The sequence below is a fragment of the Leishmania infantum genome, chromosome 11, assembly GCF_000002875.2.
Source record: "Leishmania infantum JPCM5 genome chromosome 11".
NCBI lineage: Eukaryota > Euglenozoa > Kinetoplastea > Trypanosomatida > Trypanosomatidae > Leishmania > Leishmania infantum.
The window spans coordinates 174,205-189,362 of record NC_009395.2 but is presented as its reverse complement, the minus strand read 5'-3'; the positions used below and the strand labels follow the sequence as shown (position 1 = coordinate 189,362).

At 60.4% G+C, this 15,158-nt stretch overlaps 3 protein-coding genes across 3 annotated transcripts; all 3 read left to right on the top strand.

Moving 5' to 3' along the window:
* Window positions 1-358: 358 nt before the first annotated feature.
* Window positions 359-2,302, top strand: LINJ_11_0530 (conserved hypothetical protein; the record flags this gene model as incomplete). The annotated part of the gene is made up of 1 exon (XM_001463817.1): window positions 359-2,302. One exon carries the CDS (start codon window positions 359-361, stop codon window positions 2,300-2,302), a length of 1,944 nt encoding a protein of 647 aa, XP_001463854.1.
* A 1,530-nt stretch (window positions 2,303-3,832) lies between these two features.
* NT4 (nucleobase transporter) lies at window positions 3,833-5,485 on the top strand (the record flags this gene model as incomplete). Its single annotated transcript, XM_001463816.1, has 1 exon — window positions 3,833-5,485. One exon carries the CDS (start codon window positions 3,833-3,835, stop codon window positions 5,483-5,485), a length of 1,653 nt encoding a protein of 550 aa, XP_001463853.1.
* A 6,422-nt stretch (window positions 5,486-11,907) lies between these two features.
* Window positions 11,908-15,156, top strand: LINJ_11_0510 (putative transcription modulator/accessory protein; the record flags this gene model as incomplete). The annotated part of the gene is made up of 1 exon (XM_001463815.1): window positions 11,908-15,156. The coding sequence occupies one exon, from the start codon at window positions 11,908-11,910 to the stop codon at window positions 15,154-15,156; it is 3,249 nt and encodes a 1,082-aa protein (XP_001463852.1).
* Window positions 15,157-15,158: the final 2 nt, after the last annotated feature.

Below are 15,158 nucleotides of genomic sequence, written 5' to 3'. Positions count from 1 at the left end.
ATGCTCTGTTGAATCCATGGGAGGTGACCAGTGGCTGCATCTTGACGCGCTGCTGTCTCGTCGCGTAAAAGGGCGAGGGCGTTGTTCACACAAGGCACCTTTACTCCGCGTGCCATCTCCTTTTCCCTACTGGTAACACACTCCACACCTGTCTTCCCTTTCTCCGTTCCAAGGCGGTATCATGGTCACTAGTCGATCACCAAGGCAGCTGCAGGAGGAGAGGCGGTGGGGCTGAATGGCAGTGGTGGCGCCCTTAACTGCCATAATCTTGACGTTTGCGGCTATGCCACTGCACACACGGACACATACACTCACGACGTGAATTAGCGAGTTTGTTTGTCGATCTTGAGCCAGCCGGATGACTCTGGAGTCGATTCGCAAGCGAGGAGCGGAGGAGTCGTCGCCCGTGCATCATCAGCCACCATCACCCGCAGCTGTGCTTGGGGCGCTTGGCGTTGGCTCACTGCGCCACCGTCTTTGGAGCGCTCGCCGAGGATTACGCGGTCCGCGAAGTCTTTCTTGTGTTCTCATCGCGGCCACGATTTGTTTCTTCATTTGTTGTGTGATCTTGTCACAGACGCAAGTGTGGGGGTGGGGCTGGTACGGCGATGAAATGGTGGCCTTTCGCCAGCAGCAAGAGCACGACGACGCTCGTCGTCGCTTCCGCTGTCCGCTGACAGAGGCGCTTGTCTTCTCGGCCAAGCGCTCTGCCGAAGACCCCCTCGAGGCCGCTTACACGCTGATGTCTCAGATGCCCTCAACGGTTGCACGCTCACAGCCGTACGCGTTCGGGCCTGAAAGCGTCACGCTCGACGGTGGCGCGTCTGAGGGGCATCTTAACAGTGTAGAAGCGCTGACGGCCTACTGTGCAGCGCGCGTCGCGGAGAGGCCTTCATGGAGGACCGCTAGCTGGCAGCAGGCGAGCGCATCGAACGCGTCCGCGTTCCGCATTCCAGTTTCGCCGCGCTACCTGGCGAACGCCAGCTACGCCGCCACTGGCAGCCCTGTGTGCCTCCGCGCTGGCCGCATCTACCTGACGGATGCGCGCATCCGTGCCGGGATTGCCGAGTTTCAGGCTGCTGGGTTGACAGTTCTTCCTTTGACGGACGACGTGCTCTCCAGACCGTCTTCTCGCGTCTCTAAAGCCGCAGTGCGGGTTGTGCCAGCGATGGCGGTGCTTCTTAATGGAGCGTGGATTGCCACCCACTTTTTTCACCTCGTCACCGACGCCCTTGAGGCGCTCCGCAGCGCCTACCAAACCTGGCAGGACGGCGTGCTGCTGCGCATCCCCACGCAAACGGTGCTGCTGCATCAGCCAGAGTCGAACTGGATGGACCGCCGCGGGGACACACATAGGAAGATGGAGCTAAGCGCTGCGTTGGCGAACGCATTCTCGTCGCCGGAGCTGGCCCGCGGGTCTCCGTACAACAGCTCATTTCTTTTCCGCTCGCAGTCCCGTCATTGTGCAGAGTTGGAGGCGAATGCGACGGTCACGATGGCGTCGCCGCCGCCGCCGCGACGACAGTCTCAGGCCACTGCGTCCACTCTGTGCTTCTGCGACGGCCTTCTCGTGACCACCCACCGTCTCCCCGTGCTCGAGCGGGACATTCTTTACGGTATTCAGGATTGGGTCGCGCGGCAGTTCCGGGCTTCGCCGTACGGAGTGAATCGGTCCGTGCAGGAGATGGAGCGGCTGCGGTTGCAGCACGCATGGCTTTCGTCGGCCTCGACGTTGTGGAGCATTGGAACGCTTACATCTTCTCAATTGTCTTTGTCGTATAAGCCGCGAGTTCTATTCGTGCACCGCACAAGCCGGGTGATCGCTAATGCGTCCCGCTATGCAGGGTGGATGCGGGCGGCGGGGTTCCGTGTGGAGGAGGTATACCTGGAAAAACACACGGCTGCACAACAGTATCACCTGGGCCGCTACGCGGACATTGTGGTGGGCATGCACGGGCTCGGCATCGGCCACGCACTGTGGATGGAGCGCTCGCCACCTCGCTGCCGCGCCGTGATCGAGTTCCGCCCGTGGGTGATTGCTTCCATGCCAACACAGCCCGTCCTCACCCTTGAGGGCGCTATGCAATATCACTTTGTCATTATTCCACCGATTGACGTGCGCTTTGGCCCGTCGGTTGCGCACCCGGCAGAGGAGCGAGAGCTCCTGTTGTCGTCAGCGCGGATGGTCAACGCCTTCCGCTATCCAAGCTTCACCGACCAAATCGCCATCTACGATGACGACAGGGTAAAGCGGGTTATTGCGGATGTCCGTCAGCATCTCGAGCGCTGCCTGCCACCATAGGGCGACGGTGATGCAGATAGGCAGGCTCATCCGTCTGTTGTAGTTCATGCGACTATCCCCGCTCGCGTGTGTATGTGTATATATGTCAGTGTGTGCTGTTGCACACGGGAATGTGCCTCGGAGCGTCTCCTGCCACCCCGCTTTTCCCTCCTCAGAACATATCCATTTTGTCTTTCTGTACAGCGCCGCCTCCACGATAATGAGGGGCATCTCCGTGCGTGGCATCTCAGGGTCCGCCGCGCACCTTCTCTTTTGGGAGGCCGAGCAGCCCCCCTCCCCCTTCCCTCTCGTTCTATCCTTGCCAGTGCTGAACAGCCCCTGGTGGTGACAGGGCCAAGCATCTATGGCGTAGGGGTGGCCAGAGCGATGTATCCCCACGGATGCCGGCGGCCGGGCCCTGGATGGCGCTGCGTCGGGGCGGCCTGTGACCGTGCACGCGCCCGTGCCGTCCATGTGATGGGCGGGGTGTGTGCGCGACCCGAGCGTATCCCACGCCCGGCCCTCACGCTGCCTACTGGTGGGTGGGCCCGGGTGCCGCCGCGAGGGATGCACGACGTGGCGACCCGCCTGCTGTGCGCGGCTGCGAGGCGACCTGCGGGGCGGGAGGTGGGCAGTGCTCCGATGACTGAGTCGGCGCATTGCTGCACCGCGTGTCTGGCGCTGCTTCGCACCGCGCGATGGGGGCGTGTGGCCGGCCGAGTGTGGGGTGGGGAGTGTAAGTCGTGTTGTACGGCAGAGAAACGCACACGTAGAAAAGAGCAATACAACCTGCGACGCTTCTGGGCAGCACTTGAGAAGAAGGGGGCAACGAACAGGCGAAGCAACGGGTAAGATGAGGGACCTTTGCGAGTCTTAGGGTCACCCCAGCCACGCGGGTGCGCATGTGCGTATATGTTCGGTATGGGACACTCGGGCGGCAACAAGGCCCCGGACCCCCTCCTCTACCTCCCACGTCCAATCTTAGGCGTTTGATTGCGGGATCGAATGACGTGGATTCTGTCCCCGTTCTGCACTGCCTCGCGTCTGCGTCTGTGTGTCCGCTAATCCCTGCCCTCCTCTCTGCTGCGTACCATCCCACCCCGCCTCTTTGCACACACACACAAACACTCGCTCATGGATTGGAGGAAAAACGGAGACGGGTGTGCGGTTCCGTAAAGCGCCATCCCCGCTTCTGCCTTTCCCCGCCAACCGCTAGCTCCCGCTCACATCTTGTTCCTTGCCCCCCTCTCTCTTCTATTTTCGGCACGCTCTCTTTCTAGCACTTTTCGGAGACGCCCCTCAGCTCTTCCACGCCCGCCCTCCCTTGTTGCCACCGTTCGTGCTCGTCGCACCTCCCCTCGTCGCGGCTTCTTCTTTTCCGCTGCATCTCTTTGCGTCTGTATCCCTGACTCTCCGTGCTCCTTGTTTCGGTGCTGCTGTTGTCGGTGTGTCGTCCACAACGCCCCTCTTGCAGCCATTGCATTCCTGCTGCTCACGCAGGAACTACCCGACCCCCTCCACATCACCCCCAGACACGGCGCAGTGCGAGCGATGTCGAAGCTACCGCAGGCGGCCATGCTTGTCACCAGCCTTGTGGTCGGCGTGACCATGGTGATGGGCCCCAAAGCCATCAACAGTGCCCCGAGCTTCATGCTGGAGTACTACAAGTACCTCGCTGGCAACAAGGCTGCAGAGGCGCTCTCGCCGGTGTTTTGGAGGAACATCCTCAACTTCTACACAGTGGTCACCATAGTGGCGCAGGCGATTCATGAGCCGACAAACTTGACTTCCTTCATGTGCCGTTTCTCGCTGCTCTTCCGTCTCGAGGTGAGCTGCGTGTTGATGACGATAGAACTGCTCGTCATCCTCATCATGCCGCACACGAACGCTCCCGAGTACGGCGCGATCGCGGCGCTGATGATCGTAGCATACCTGGGCGGCGCTGCTCGTGCCTACTTTGAGAACACCGGGTATGCGCTTTTCGGCCCCTGCCCTCCGATTATGATGACTGGCATGCTGGTCGGTTCGGCGGTTTCCGGGTCTCTAGTGTCTGTGCTGCAGATCGTCTTGAAGGTAAGCATGTCCGACACCTACAACGCCGTGCTGACGCAGTCCCTCATCTATTTCTGCCTGGCGATAGGCATCATCTTCCTCTCCGGGCTGCTTCTCATGATCTTGCCGTACAATCCATACGCGCGGCGCTACGTTGCTGAGTTCCGCTCGAGCCGGGGTCTATGGGCGAACATCTACTGCCCGCGCAAGGCTGTGAAGGAGATGTCCGATGACGGCGTGTGTCGCAAAAACGGCGCCGCCGGCTTGCAGGACCGCGCTGCCTGCCGCTACTTGGCCGACTCCGGCTCTGAGAAGAAGGCAGAGCTGCTGCTGGAGACGGAGCACGGCGATGTCACAGCGAGAGGTATCCGGGCGCGCCACCACCCCAACCTTCTCTATGATGACCGCTTCTTCACCAGGGAGGGGTTCGAGGCGGAGCCGACGCAGGAGTTTGCTCCTGAGCCCGGGAGCCACGACGGCGCTGCGGTGAATGCCACTGAAACGGTCGCATGCGACTGTGCATATCCGCAGACGACCTCCGGCGAAGTCAGCAGCGAAGTTGTGACACAGACGAAGGCTGACCTTGATGGGGACAGCAATGACTGCCCTGCTGCCGCAGACAGGATGCTGACGACAGCGGAGCTGCTGCAGGAGGTGAAGCTGTGGCCAGTCATCAAGAAGATCTACCCGATGATGATTGCCTGTTTCCTGACCTTCTGTGCCACCTATCTCGTGTACCCGGGTATCATTGTTGCTGTGGACAGTGCTGACGGATGGTTCACGACACTCATCATTGCGGCGTACAACTTCGCTGACCTCGTCGGCCGTTTGCTGACCCTCTGGAGGCGGCTGTGGCCGTCGCGCAAGGTGATCCTGATTGCCTCGATTACACGCATCATCTTCATTCCTCTGCTGGTGCTGTGCGCGGTGCACAAGATCCCATCGAAGGCGGCCGCGTATGTGTTCACGATTATCATGGGTTTGTCGAATGGCTTTGTTGGAGCGCTTTCGATGATTTACAGCCCTGAGACGCCAAGCCTTTCCACCGATGGCGAGCGAGCCATGGCCGGTCAGCTGACAGGCGCGTGCCTGCTGATCGGCTGTGCGGCGGGCTCGCTCATTCAGCTGGCGGAGGTGCTTCCATTCACTTAAGCGAAATGGCGATACGCCTCCACGTCGCGCTTCATCAGGCCCATGCCCCCCTCTTTCTTTTCTTTTCGGGTGCTGCAGAACAGGGATGAAATTACAAAAGATGGTGGACTCGCTTGCTTAACTATTTCCTTTATTGATACTACCCCCCTCCTCCCCCGTCTCGCCGGCCACGTGCCGCTCTCCTCCCCTCCAAGGATCACTCCTCTTGCTCTTCTGTTTTTCTCCTGTTTCAGCGTCTTTGCAAAGGGCTGTGAAGAAGACGAAGTGACAAGTAGGGAGTCGAGTGGACAGACAAACCCCCAGGAGCCCGCACGAGCCCCCCCCTCGACACACACGCACACACGCAGACACAGGCGGACATCCACTTCCGGAAGGTGGAGCCCGTTACAATGATGGCGTCTTTTTTGTCTACTTAGTTTCGCTTATCAAGCAAAAATCTTTCCATCTATTTTACCATTATCTTATCAAGCTGTCATGTGTGATTTTGCGTGCATCTCTCGCGGTCTCTGCGTGTGAGTGCGAGTGTGCTGGAGGGTGATGTGAAAGGAAAAAAGAGGCTTGCGTGGCGCGACTTCCTGTTCTGGGAGTTGGACGTGCCCAGTGAACTCGTCGGCTTTCGTTGTCTCCGTCTGTCTTTCGCTCTCTCTTGTGATTCCTGCGCCGCAGTGGGAGATACTGTCACTTTAAGCGAGGTAATTACATCAGCCAATGTAGATCGAGAACTGTCTTCGATTTACGACAGGTGTTGCTTGTCTTTTCATCTCTATCGATTTTTTTATTTTCGTTTCCCTCGACCCGCGTTAAAAAATGGGCGCATCTGTGCGGCAGCCGGCCAGCCGCCATGCTTTGCTGTATTCCTTTCTATTCTCGCTTCTGTTTCCACCCGGATGACGCGGGGGGGCGTCTCCGTGCGTGGCATCTCAGGGTCCACCGCGCACCTTCTCTTTTGGGAGGCCGAGCAGCCCCCCCTCCCCCTTCCCTCTCGCTCTATCCTTGCCAGTGCTGAACAGCCCCTGGTGGTGACAGGGCCAAGCATCTATGGCGTAGGGGTGGCCAGAGCGATGTATCCCCACTGATGCCGGCGGCCGGGCCCTGGATGGCGCTGCGTCCGGGCGGCCTGTGACGTGCACGCGCCCGTGCCGTCCATGTGATGGGCGGGGTGTGTGCGCGACCCGAGCGTATCCCACGCCCGGCCCTCACGCTGCCTACTGGTGGGTGGGCCCGGGTGCCGCCGCGAGGGATGCACGACGTGGCGACCCGCCTGCTGTGCGCGGCTGCGAGGCGACCTGCGGGGCGGGAGGTGGGCAGTGCTCCGATGACTGAGTCGGCGCATTGCTGCACCGCGTGTCTGGCGCTGCTTCGCACCGCGCGATGGGGGCGTGTGGCCGGCCGAGTGTGGGGTGGGGAGTGTAAGTCGTGTTGTACGGCAGAGAAACGCACACGCAGAGGAAAAAATACAAAAGGTGGTCGTCTTCTCTCTCTATGTTTCTGTGATGTTTAAGTTACTCACTGGCGCTGTGTGTGTGGTGTTGAATTCGGTTATATCGGCGAACGACCCGCGATAGCTCTCTTCGGCACTCCATGTTTCGCTCTTCTCGTGTGCTTCTTTTGGGGAGCATTTGAGCCGCTCCTGTAGCCGTTCGAAATGGGCGATGATATGTCTGTGTGTGCCCATTCACATCGATGTCCCTGTCTCTGTCCTTATCAGCCCTACGGAGCATTCATCATCATCGTCACGACCACCACACACTAAGAAGCATGTGAATCGGCTCCCTGCCACATGAATCGATCCCACGGTGCATGGGTTAGGTATAGGAGCTGATCGAACGGCGCCGCACGTGGGTCCGCCTCACTCAGGCGGGTGTTCCACAGGGGCAGCCGGCGTGTAGCGTCCTCTCGGAGGAGAACAGGCTTTCACGTATGACACACTTGTACAGTGCAGCGCAGCTGGCCCTGGCATCCATCCGTTTCTCACTCCGGAACCCTTCCGCAAGTGGAGAGTGGAGACAGTGAGTCCGCATCATCATGTCGACAAGGAGACGCTGCAGCTCCACTTCGCAGGCATGACGTCACGGCTGAAGAACGCTCAGACCAATCCTCATGGCTCTGGAGCCAGTGAAGCAGGCATCACCCGAGATGGGGGATGTGCGCGGTGGGATCGCGCGGCGCCGTAGGCCACAATGAACACCATCGGCGACCGGGCCGCCCAGTTCTACATTTTGGGGAGGGGGAAGAGATGTGGAGCCCAGCGGGCACCGGCAAACGGTAGGCCGGGGAGATGTCCTCTGCCATGTGGTACACGAACTGCCATCGGCAGGCCGTGCTGAATCAGCGACTTGCGGGGCTGGGTGGCTGGATGCAGATGGCTCCAGCAGTGGTCTTTGGCACGCAGTGGGAGCTGCAGAGACACAACACACAGATGGCGAAAGCGGCGGCCGCAGCCCGACAGCTCTCAAAGAGGCATGCGGGCATGAACTCAAGAGCGCACGCACATTTTCGATCGGCAGCGCAGACGATTGGCAACCGGGAGCAAGCTCAAAACGCAACCTGGGGGGGGGGAAATGTGACGGGCCTGGAAGGGTCGCCTCGCCGAGCATTTCCAGATACTCGACAAGAGCCAGGTAGCGGTTGACGGCCGTGCTGCAGGCCATCGAACCCGAGCTGACAGCTCTCACTCACATATTCGCCGAAACTGGAGAGCGCAGCCGCGAGGAGATGTTCGAAGGACAGGCGTCCTTCTCCGGAGGCCTGAAGCGGCGAGAAGGCGAGTGATCGGGGATACAGAGATGGCGGAGCCATTGCGCTCGGCTTTCAGACTGCTGTGGCAGAAGCTTGTTGGCGGGGCGACTGCGGCTTATCCTGTGGCCCCGCAGCCTCGATACCAGCGGCTCCACGGCAGAGCGTGACGACGGATTGGAGGGAGAGAGACGCGTAGCTCGACATGCTTGCTCTTCCAGGTACAGCTGCCGCGCAAACACCTCCACGCTCGATTTCGATTCCGGGACGAGGCTGTCTCGTGCCACGAGATGCGGGTGCCGCGAATGGGGCTGCGCGTTGATCTCGAGATTATGCAGGCACACACACACTCGTGGCCACCCTTGGAGGCGGTCCCCGCCTACACGTGGGTGTAGAGGCGGCCTCTTCACAGACAACAGTAGTCGCACAGATCGGCAGCCTGGACATCGCAGGGAGGGGGAGAGGCAGCGGTGCGACCGTCGGTCACGCTGACGACAGGAGGAGGCGGTGTGCTGGCAAGCTTACTTCTGCGTGGGCACCCTTGAGCGGCGAGCTCGATAAAGTTCCGCCAAGTCTCTGTGGCGCAGCGAAGGGCGTTCTTCTGGAAAGCTGTGGCTCGCTGCGCACGCTCTGGCGATTCCAGCTTATCGGGTGTCGGTGGCTGTTGGAAGCGGCCTGAGGGGTCACGGCAAAGCTGGGCCGAGGTCGCGTCGCCCTCGAGCATGAAGCGCAGCTGCAGTCCATCGGCGCTGCATCCACTGGAAGAAAAAAGACTGGTTTTCGCGCGCGATCGCCAGCTGCCCACGCCAGGTTGCGGTTACGCAACCGACGAGGCAGACCTTTAGCGCCGACACCGATTCGTCCTCCGTTGGATGGGGTGATTAGCCCATCCAGCGGGGTGGAAGCTGACCAGTAGTGGTTGGTGGTTGATGGCAGACGCGACTGAAGCACGTGCAGCCACCCAAGTATTTGGTTTTCTTTGAAACGCGATCCCTCTCAGATCCTGCGTACACCCTTTCGTGGGCTGCACGTCCGGGCTTTCCGGTTGGCGTAAGGGACACGAACGTAGCTTCGCCATCGACCATGAGCGGCGCCATCGCTCTGAAAGCGATGGCCTCCTTCAGAGTGTGAGCTTCCGACACGCCCCCTCGCGCTACAGCCTAGCAGATGCCCCGAGTCGGACGTTGTGGCGGGCGTACGAGTTTCTTTTTTCGAACTCATAGTTTCCCATCCTTTTCTTCGCCGGTGCTCCACGTGTGGATACGGAAGAACAGAACTTTCAGACACACACACACACACACACACACACACACCAAACAGCAACAGACAAGAAAGTATCTGTGCATCATCATCACAGCAACGGCGGTGGGGCACGGAGTAGTCCAGAACGAGTTCCTTTCCATCCCTCACCATTCTCTGACGAGGTGCGGGTGAAACCACGAGAACTCAGGCCAAGTATCGGAGGGCGGGAAAGAAAATGTGTGCGCTACATGAGAGGTTCGAAGATGCACACCCCGTCATTGCTTTGCGCGACCACCTGCCTATTTTGAGGAGACTGCTCAGCCCGCTTTCTTCAACTATTTCACATCGCGTGACGAGTAGCTCATGCATCTCTCGTTTACTTCGCACTTGGATCGCATCCCTCAGCTCTCACCCCCACCCCCTCTCTCTGCACCACCTACACGGGACTCTCCGCACCAACCACCCCTCATATCAACCTACCTCCCTTTCCTCATGTGGGTGGGTAGTCCTTTGTGTGTGTGTGTACATATAATATATATCTTGTGCTTCTCGCCACAGGTGCACTTGCAGGCACGTGTGGCTCTTCACTTTTTCTTTCCCCGCTTGTGGTGCGCTTGCATATTTACTGCACCCTTTTGCGGTTCTCATCGCGCACTCACAAGGACGTGCGACGCTACTCTGGACACAAGCCGTTTCTTGACCTCCCTTTCAAGTACGTGTCTCTCGCCCTGCGCCTCACATCGTTCCTTCATCTATCTCCCCATCTCCTCCGCTGTTGGCGCTCGTTCTTCTTTGCTTGTCCTGCGAGGCCTCTTTCGTCTTGGCGCAGCCCTTATTCGACGAGTTCCTCAACTCCTGCACGCGCATAAAACACACGTAAGCGTTCTTTTTTTTCTACGTATAAAACTGCTCACGGCGAGGGGCACACCCCCTACCTCCCCACACACGCGAACACGCTGTGATTGACCCCCTCCTCCTCTCCTTGTTTCTTTCTCCATTACCTTCTTCGCTCTTGCGGCTCCTCGACCGAGAGGTGCTTGACTCTCACTCTCTCCTTCCTCCCTGTGCACGTTTGTGCGCGTTTCTGAGCACGAGTGTCACTTGCCTCACAGCTGCACGCACGCCCACTCACTATCACGAACTTGGCTGCGCAGGGAAGCAGGAGGGACACAAGCACAAAGAAGAGATCAAGCGGAAACGCAGGGGACGCGCATGCACACAAGAGAGAAGCCTGATCCGCCTTCACAAGTACTACTTCACACAGGTCGACTCGCCTGCCATTTGTGGCCATTTTACCGTCCCGTCCTTTCACCCCCGCCCGCCGGCTTCACAGGCGACGTCTAGCAGAAGCGTAGGTTTTACTAAGCAAGAGGGGTAACACGGATAAGTTCACACACATAACAACGGACGCCCCAGCCGCACCACGACCAGCACGAGCATCACCGACTCCCCTCCCGCGACCCTCTCCCTCCCCTCTTCGATCTCGCCCTCCCCCAGGGACTGAGAGAAACACACGCGCCGGCTTGCCTCTCTGTCTTGCGCTTGCTCACAGATACTTCAGCAAGACCCCCGTTAAACAGTTGACCTTCTGTGCCCTAGGAGGCGAAAGAAAGGCAGGCTTTGGCACTCCACTTGTTCGCGCTTGTACTCACGTACCCCCCTTGTCCCCCGCCACAGTGCGTTCTAAGCGACAGAGCACGTCCCTGCCCCCTCTCCTCCTCTTACACGCTTGTCAGCGGTGCTGTGGCCCGGCGCAACTTCAAGCGCACACGCACACACTCATACACACTTCCTCTCGTGTTTCTTTGTAATTTTCCTGTCTCTCTGTGTGTGTGTGTGTGTGTGTGTGGCTTCGTAAGCGCGTGGCGGAGCACCGGTGGGTGCGTGAGGAAGCGAGTCTTCAGACGAGAGCGCAAAACGAAAACTGTATCGTCATGCAGCGCGGTGGCGATCGCGCTTTAGGCACCCGTATCAGCAGGGGAGCAGGGATAGCCATCCTCCCCCTGCTGCGCAGTCGATGGATCGCTCTGAGGCTCAGCCAACGGATGTGCTGGGCCCGATATCGCACAACGCAGTCGTCACTGCGCTCTTGCTGTGTACTGACGCTGTCCCTGAGGCGGTCTTGGTCAGTGTCTCCCTGGCCATCATCGCTACGATGCACAGCGGCCACGTCGTCGTCGTCGTCGCTGCCTTCCTCGCGGGCCTCCTTGTGGTGCCCTTGCCGAGGTGCAACGGGCTTCCTTCGCGGCCGCCACACGTCCCCTCTACTCCGCCCGCAACACCATTTCTGTAGCTCTTTCTCCGCTTCTCCATTTTACGCATCGGGTGCTCGCTACTGCTCATCTTCCAGCATTTTCGGCCCCACCCGCACTTCTCTCGGCTCTGGCGCGTTGAGTCGTGCATTGAAAACTGCAAAAGCCTCAGACGGTGGTGAGGGGACCGACATGGTAGCCAGCGCCAACATTGGGGGGACGCCGAAGCGGATCAGGAAGGCGTCAGCGGCGCTCAGGGCGCCAACCGCAACGGGGAAGAGGAAATACACTCGAAGGGCCACTGCTGCTGCACCTAAGGCAGTGGCTGACACCGTTGACAGCGCCACCGTGGGCGCATCTGCATCGACCTCCTCCGCCTCCGGGACTGAGACGAAGCATCGCCCATCGACGCACCAGGGTGGCGACAGTGCCTCGGGCACGGATGCTCATGGCACCCGAGACGAGGAGGAGGAGGTGTACAGTGGGCAGTATGAGTTGTCGCCCGAGGAGACGTACCGGCAAACAAGTGAGCGCCTGCTACTCCCCCTGAACGCCGTCCGATTTGTGCTGACACAGGCGAAGGAGGGCGCCACGATCCCCTTCCTTGCGCGGTACCGGCAGGGCGAGACCGGCCGAATGGACGAGACGCAGTTGCGCCTTGTCATGGATACCGCCAAGGAGGTGGCTGAGGTGCACCGCCGCCGCCAGTTCATGCTGCGAAGTCTGGAAAGTCGAGGCTTGCTGACGCCGGCGCTCCAGACGGCTCTCGAGTCCATGGTGCACGTCAGCCAGCTCGAGGATGCTTGGGAGCCGTACAAGGAGCGTCGAACAAGCCTTGCCTCGCGCGGACGCGCTGCCGGGCTAGGGCCGTACGCCGACGCCCTCCTCCACTTCAATCCCGAAGACCCCGATTGCAAGGCGCGCCTCGACGAGCTGAGCGCGTTTGTGCGTCGCACTGACGAGGGGGAGCGGTTGCTGACCGCCATTGTCGCCGAAGACGTGCAGCGAAGCGAAGAGCTGCGGCGCCGACTTGGCGAGTACTGCCGTCACACGGCGCGCCTGTCGTCCACGCTGATGGCGAAGCCACGCAAGAAGGCCGCGAAGGAGCTGCATGAGGAGAGCTTCGAAGCGCTGCGCAAGCACTTCGCCTACTACGACAACAAGTCATGGTCAGTCCAGCGCGTCGCGGCGCACGTTGTGCTGGCGCTGCAGCGCGGCGAGGCCAAGGGCGCGCTAAAGGTGGACACGATATCAGGCCCGAAGAGCCACGGGTTGTTCATGCACACCGTTCGCGAGCAGTACCCCTCCCTGAATCGGCTGCTATCGTCGTCATCGCCTTCCATGCCCACCGCGGACAGCGCTGGTGCCTACTCCCACGTCTTTCGTGATTTCGGCTATGAACGGAAGATTGTGCATGCTGGCTTGCAGGCAGCGTACGACCACCTCGTTAAACAGGCGCACTTTGCGATTCGGCGAGACTTGAAGAAGAGCGCGGAGCAGGAGGCCATCGTCGTGTTTGCGCACAACCTGCAGCACATGCTTCTCCAGCGACCTCTCTCCCGCTCGCGCATCTTGGCGATGGATCCTGGCTTGGCGAACGGCGTGAAGTGCGTGGCGCTGGACGAGAACGGCGCAGTTGAAACTTTCTTCACCTGCACACTCATGGACGAGCAGAAGATGCGGCGCTACGTCATTCAGGTGGTCGAGTCGAGGAAGTTGAACAAGGTCGTGATTGGCAACGGCACGGCATCTGGCCGCGTGACGGACTTGATTGCGGACCTCATCAAGCAGCAGAAGTGGACAGATGTGGAGTTCGCCGTCGTGAGCGAGGCGGGCGCGAGTGTGTACTCAGTGTCTGATATTGCGAAGGAGGAGTTTCCCAACCTCGACGTCATGTACCGTGGCGCGGTGAGCATCGGCCGTCGCGTGCTGGACCCGTTGAGCGAGCTGGTAAAGATACCAGTGCGCAGCATGGGCATTGGAATGTACCAGCATGACGTGAACGAGAAGGAGCTGATGCGGGAGTTGAGCTACGTGCTGGAGTCCTGCGTTGCCAAGGTCGGAGTCAACGCGGCCAGCGCAAACCGCTACGTCATGGAGAAGGTGCCTGGCATTAAGAAGAGAATTGTGGACCAGATTGTGCTGGCGCGCCATGCGAAGAAGCTGCATAGCCGCGAAGACTTGCGGCGGGTGCCGGCCATGACGGAGAGCGTCTACGAGCAAATCGCAGGCTTCTTCCGCTTCCCTAACTCGCCAGAGCCACTCGACAACACGAGTATCCACCCCGAGTCTTACCCGCTGGTGCGGCGTCTCGTGACGCTGTACACGGCGGGCCAGCTGGGGGACGGCGAAGCGATGGCCGAGAAGCCGGGGGACGCGGCAGATGGTGCGGCGACGGCACTCGGTAACGCACGCATCCGCCAGCAGGTCGCCCAGCAGCTGGAGCGCATGTCTCCCGCTCAACTTTCGAGCTTGGCCTCTGAGAAGCTGTCTTGCAGCGTAGAGACGCTGGAGCTGTTACGCCAAGAGCTGCTTCACCCGGGCTTGGACCCGCGCGCTTCGCTGCCGCATGCCGGACTAATGCGCCGCGACGTGTACGACGTGAAGAATCTCCGTTCCGGCGAACTGCTCTCCGGTGTCGTGCAGAGCGTCACAATGTTTGGTGCGTTCGTTGACTGCGGCCTGCACGACGCTGTGCTCTTGCGCGGTGAAGGCGTGGATGCGCTGCAGGTGGGCATGTACCTGGACCAGTGCATCCGCTTTGACTGCCTCGACCACTTGCAGCGTCCGCGGGTGCTCTTGGTACGCGCTGCTGCTCCTGCCGCCTCTGGCGACAGCGCAGATGGCGGGAAAGGATGTGCGCTGTCGGCCGCGCCTCGACGGCTTCGGCTGGAGGCCGAGGACGTTCTCGGCAGAAACGGGCGAGGCTTCGTCAGCCAAGCTTCACCCGACGTGCAGATCTACGGCTCAGTGGCGAGCAGTGCGGAGGGGGATGTGACAGCAGCGGCGCCAACGCTGACCGCGCGGGTGATGCGGGAGCGCAAACGCCGCGCCGCGGAGGCGCTCGGTAGCGCTAACGGCACCGCGGCGACCGGTGCGATGAGGGCAGAGGAGAGCAGCCAGGCGAACCGGACATCTCGGCAGCACCTATTCCACTCTCCGGCGGGGAAGCGAGCCCGGGAGAAGCCAGAGACGGATGCCCTCTTTCGCCGCGCGCCGCGGCGTGTGGAGGATGTCGTCGTTGCTTCTGCTGCCGCTCGTCCAAATTCGACCCTGTCCTTGCAGTCGCCGAAGTGTCCCACCATAAACGGCGCCTCCACGGAACCGCCTGCAAGCGCTTCGCAGACGTCGAAGCCGACTGCTCGGAGAGTAGACACGGGGGATGCCAGTGACCAGCTTGGTGCCGGCGGTGACGGCGGCGACACGGTCTTCTTATTTTGAGA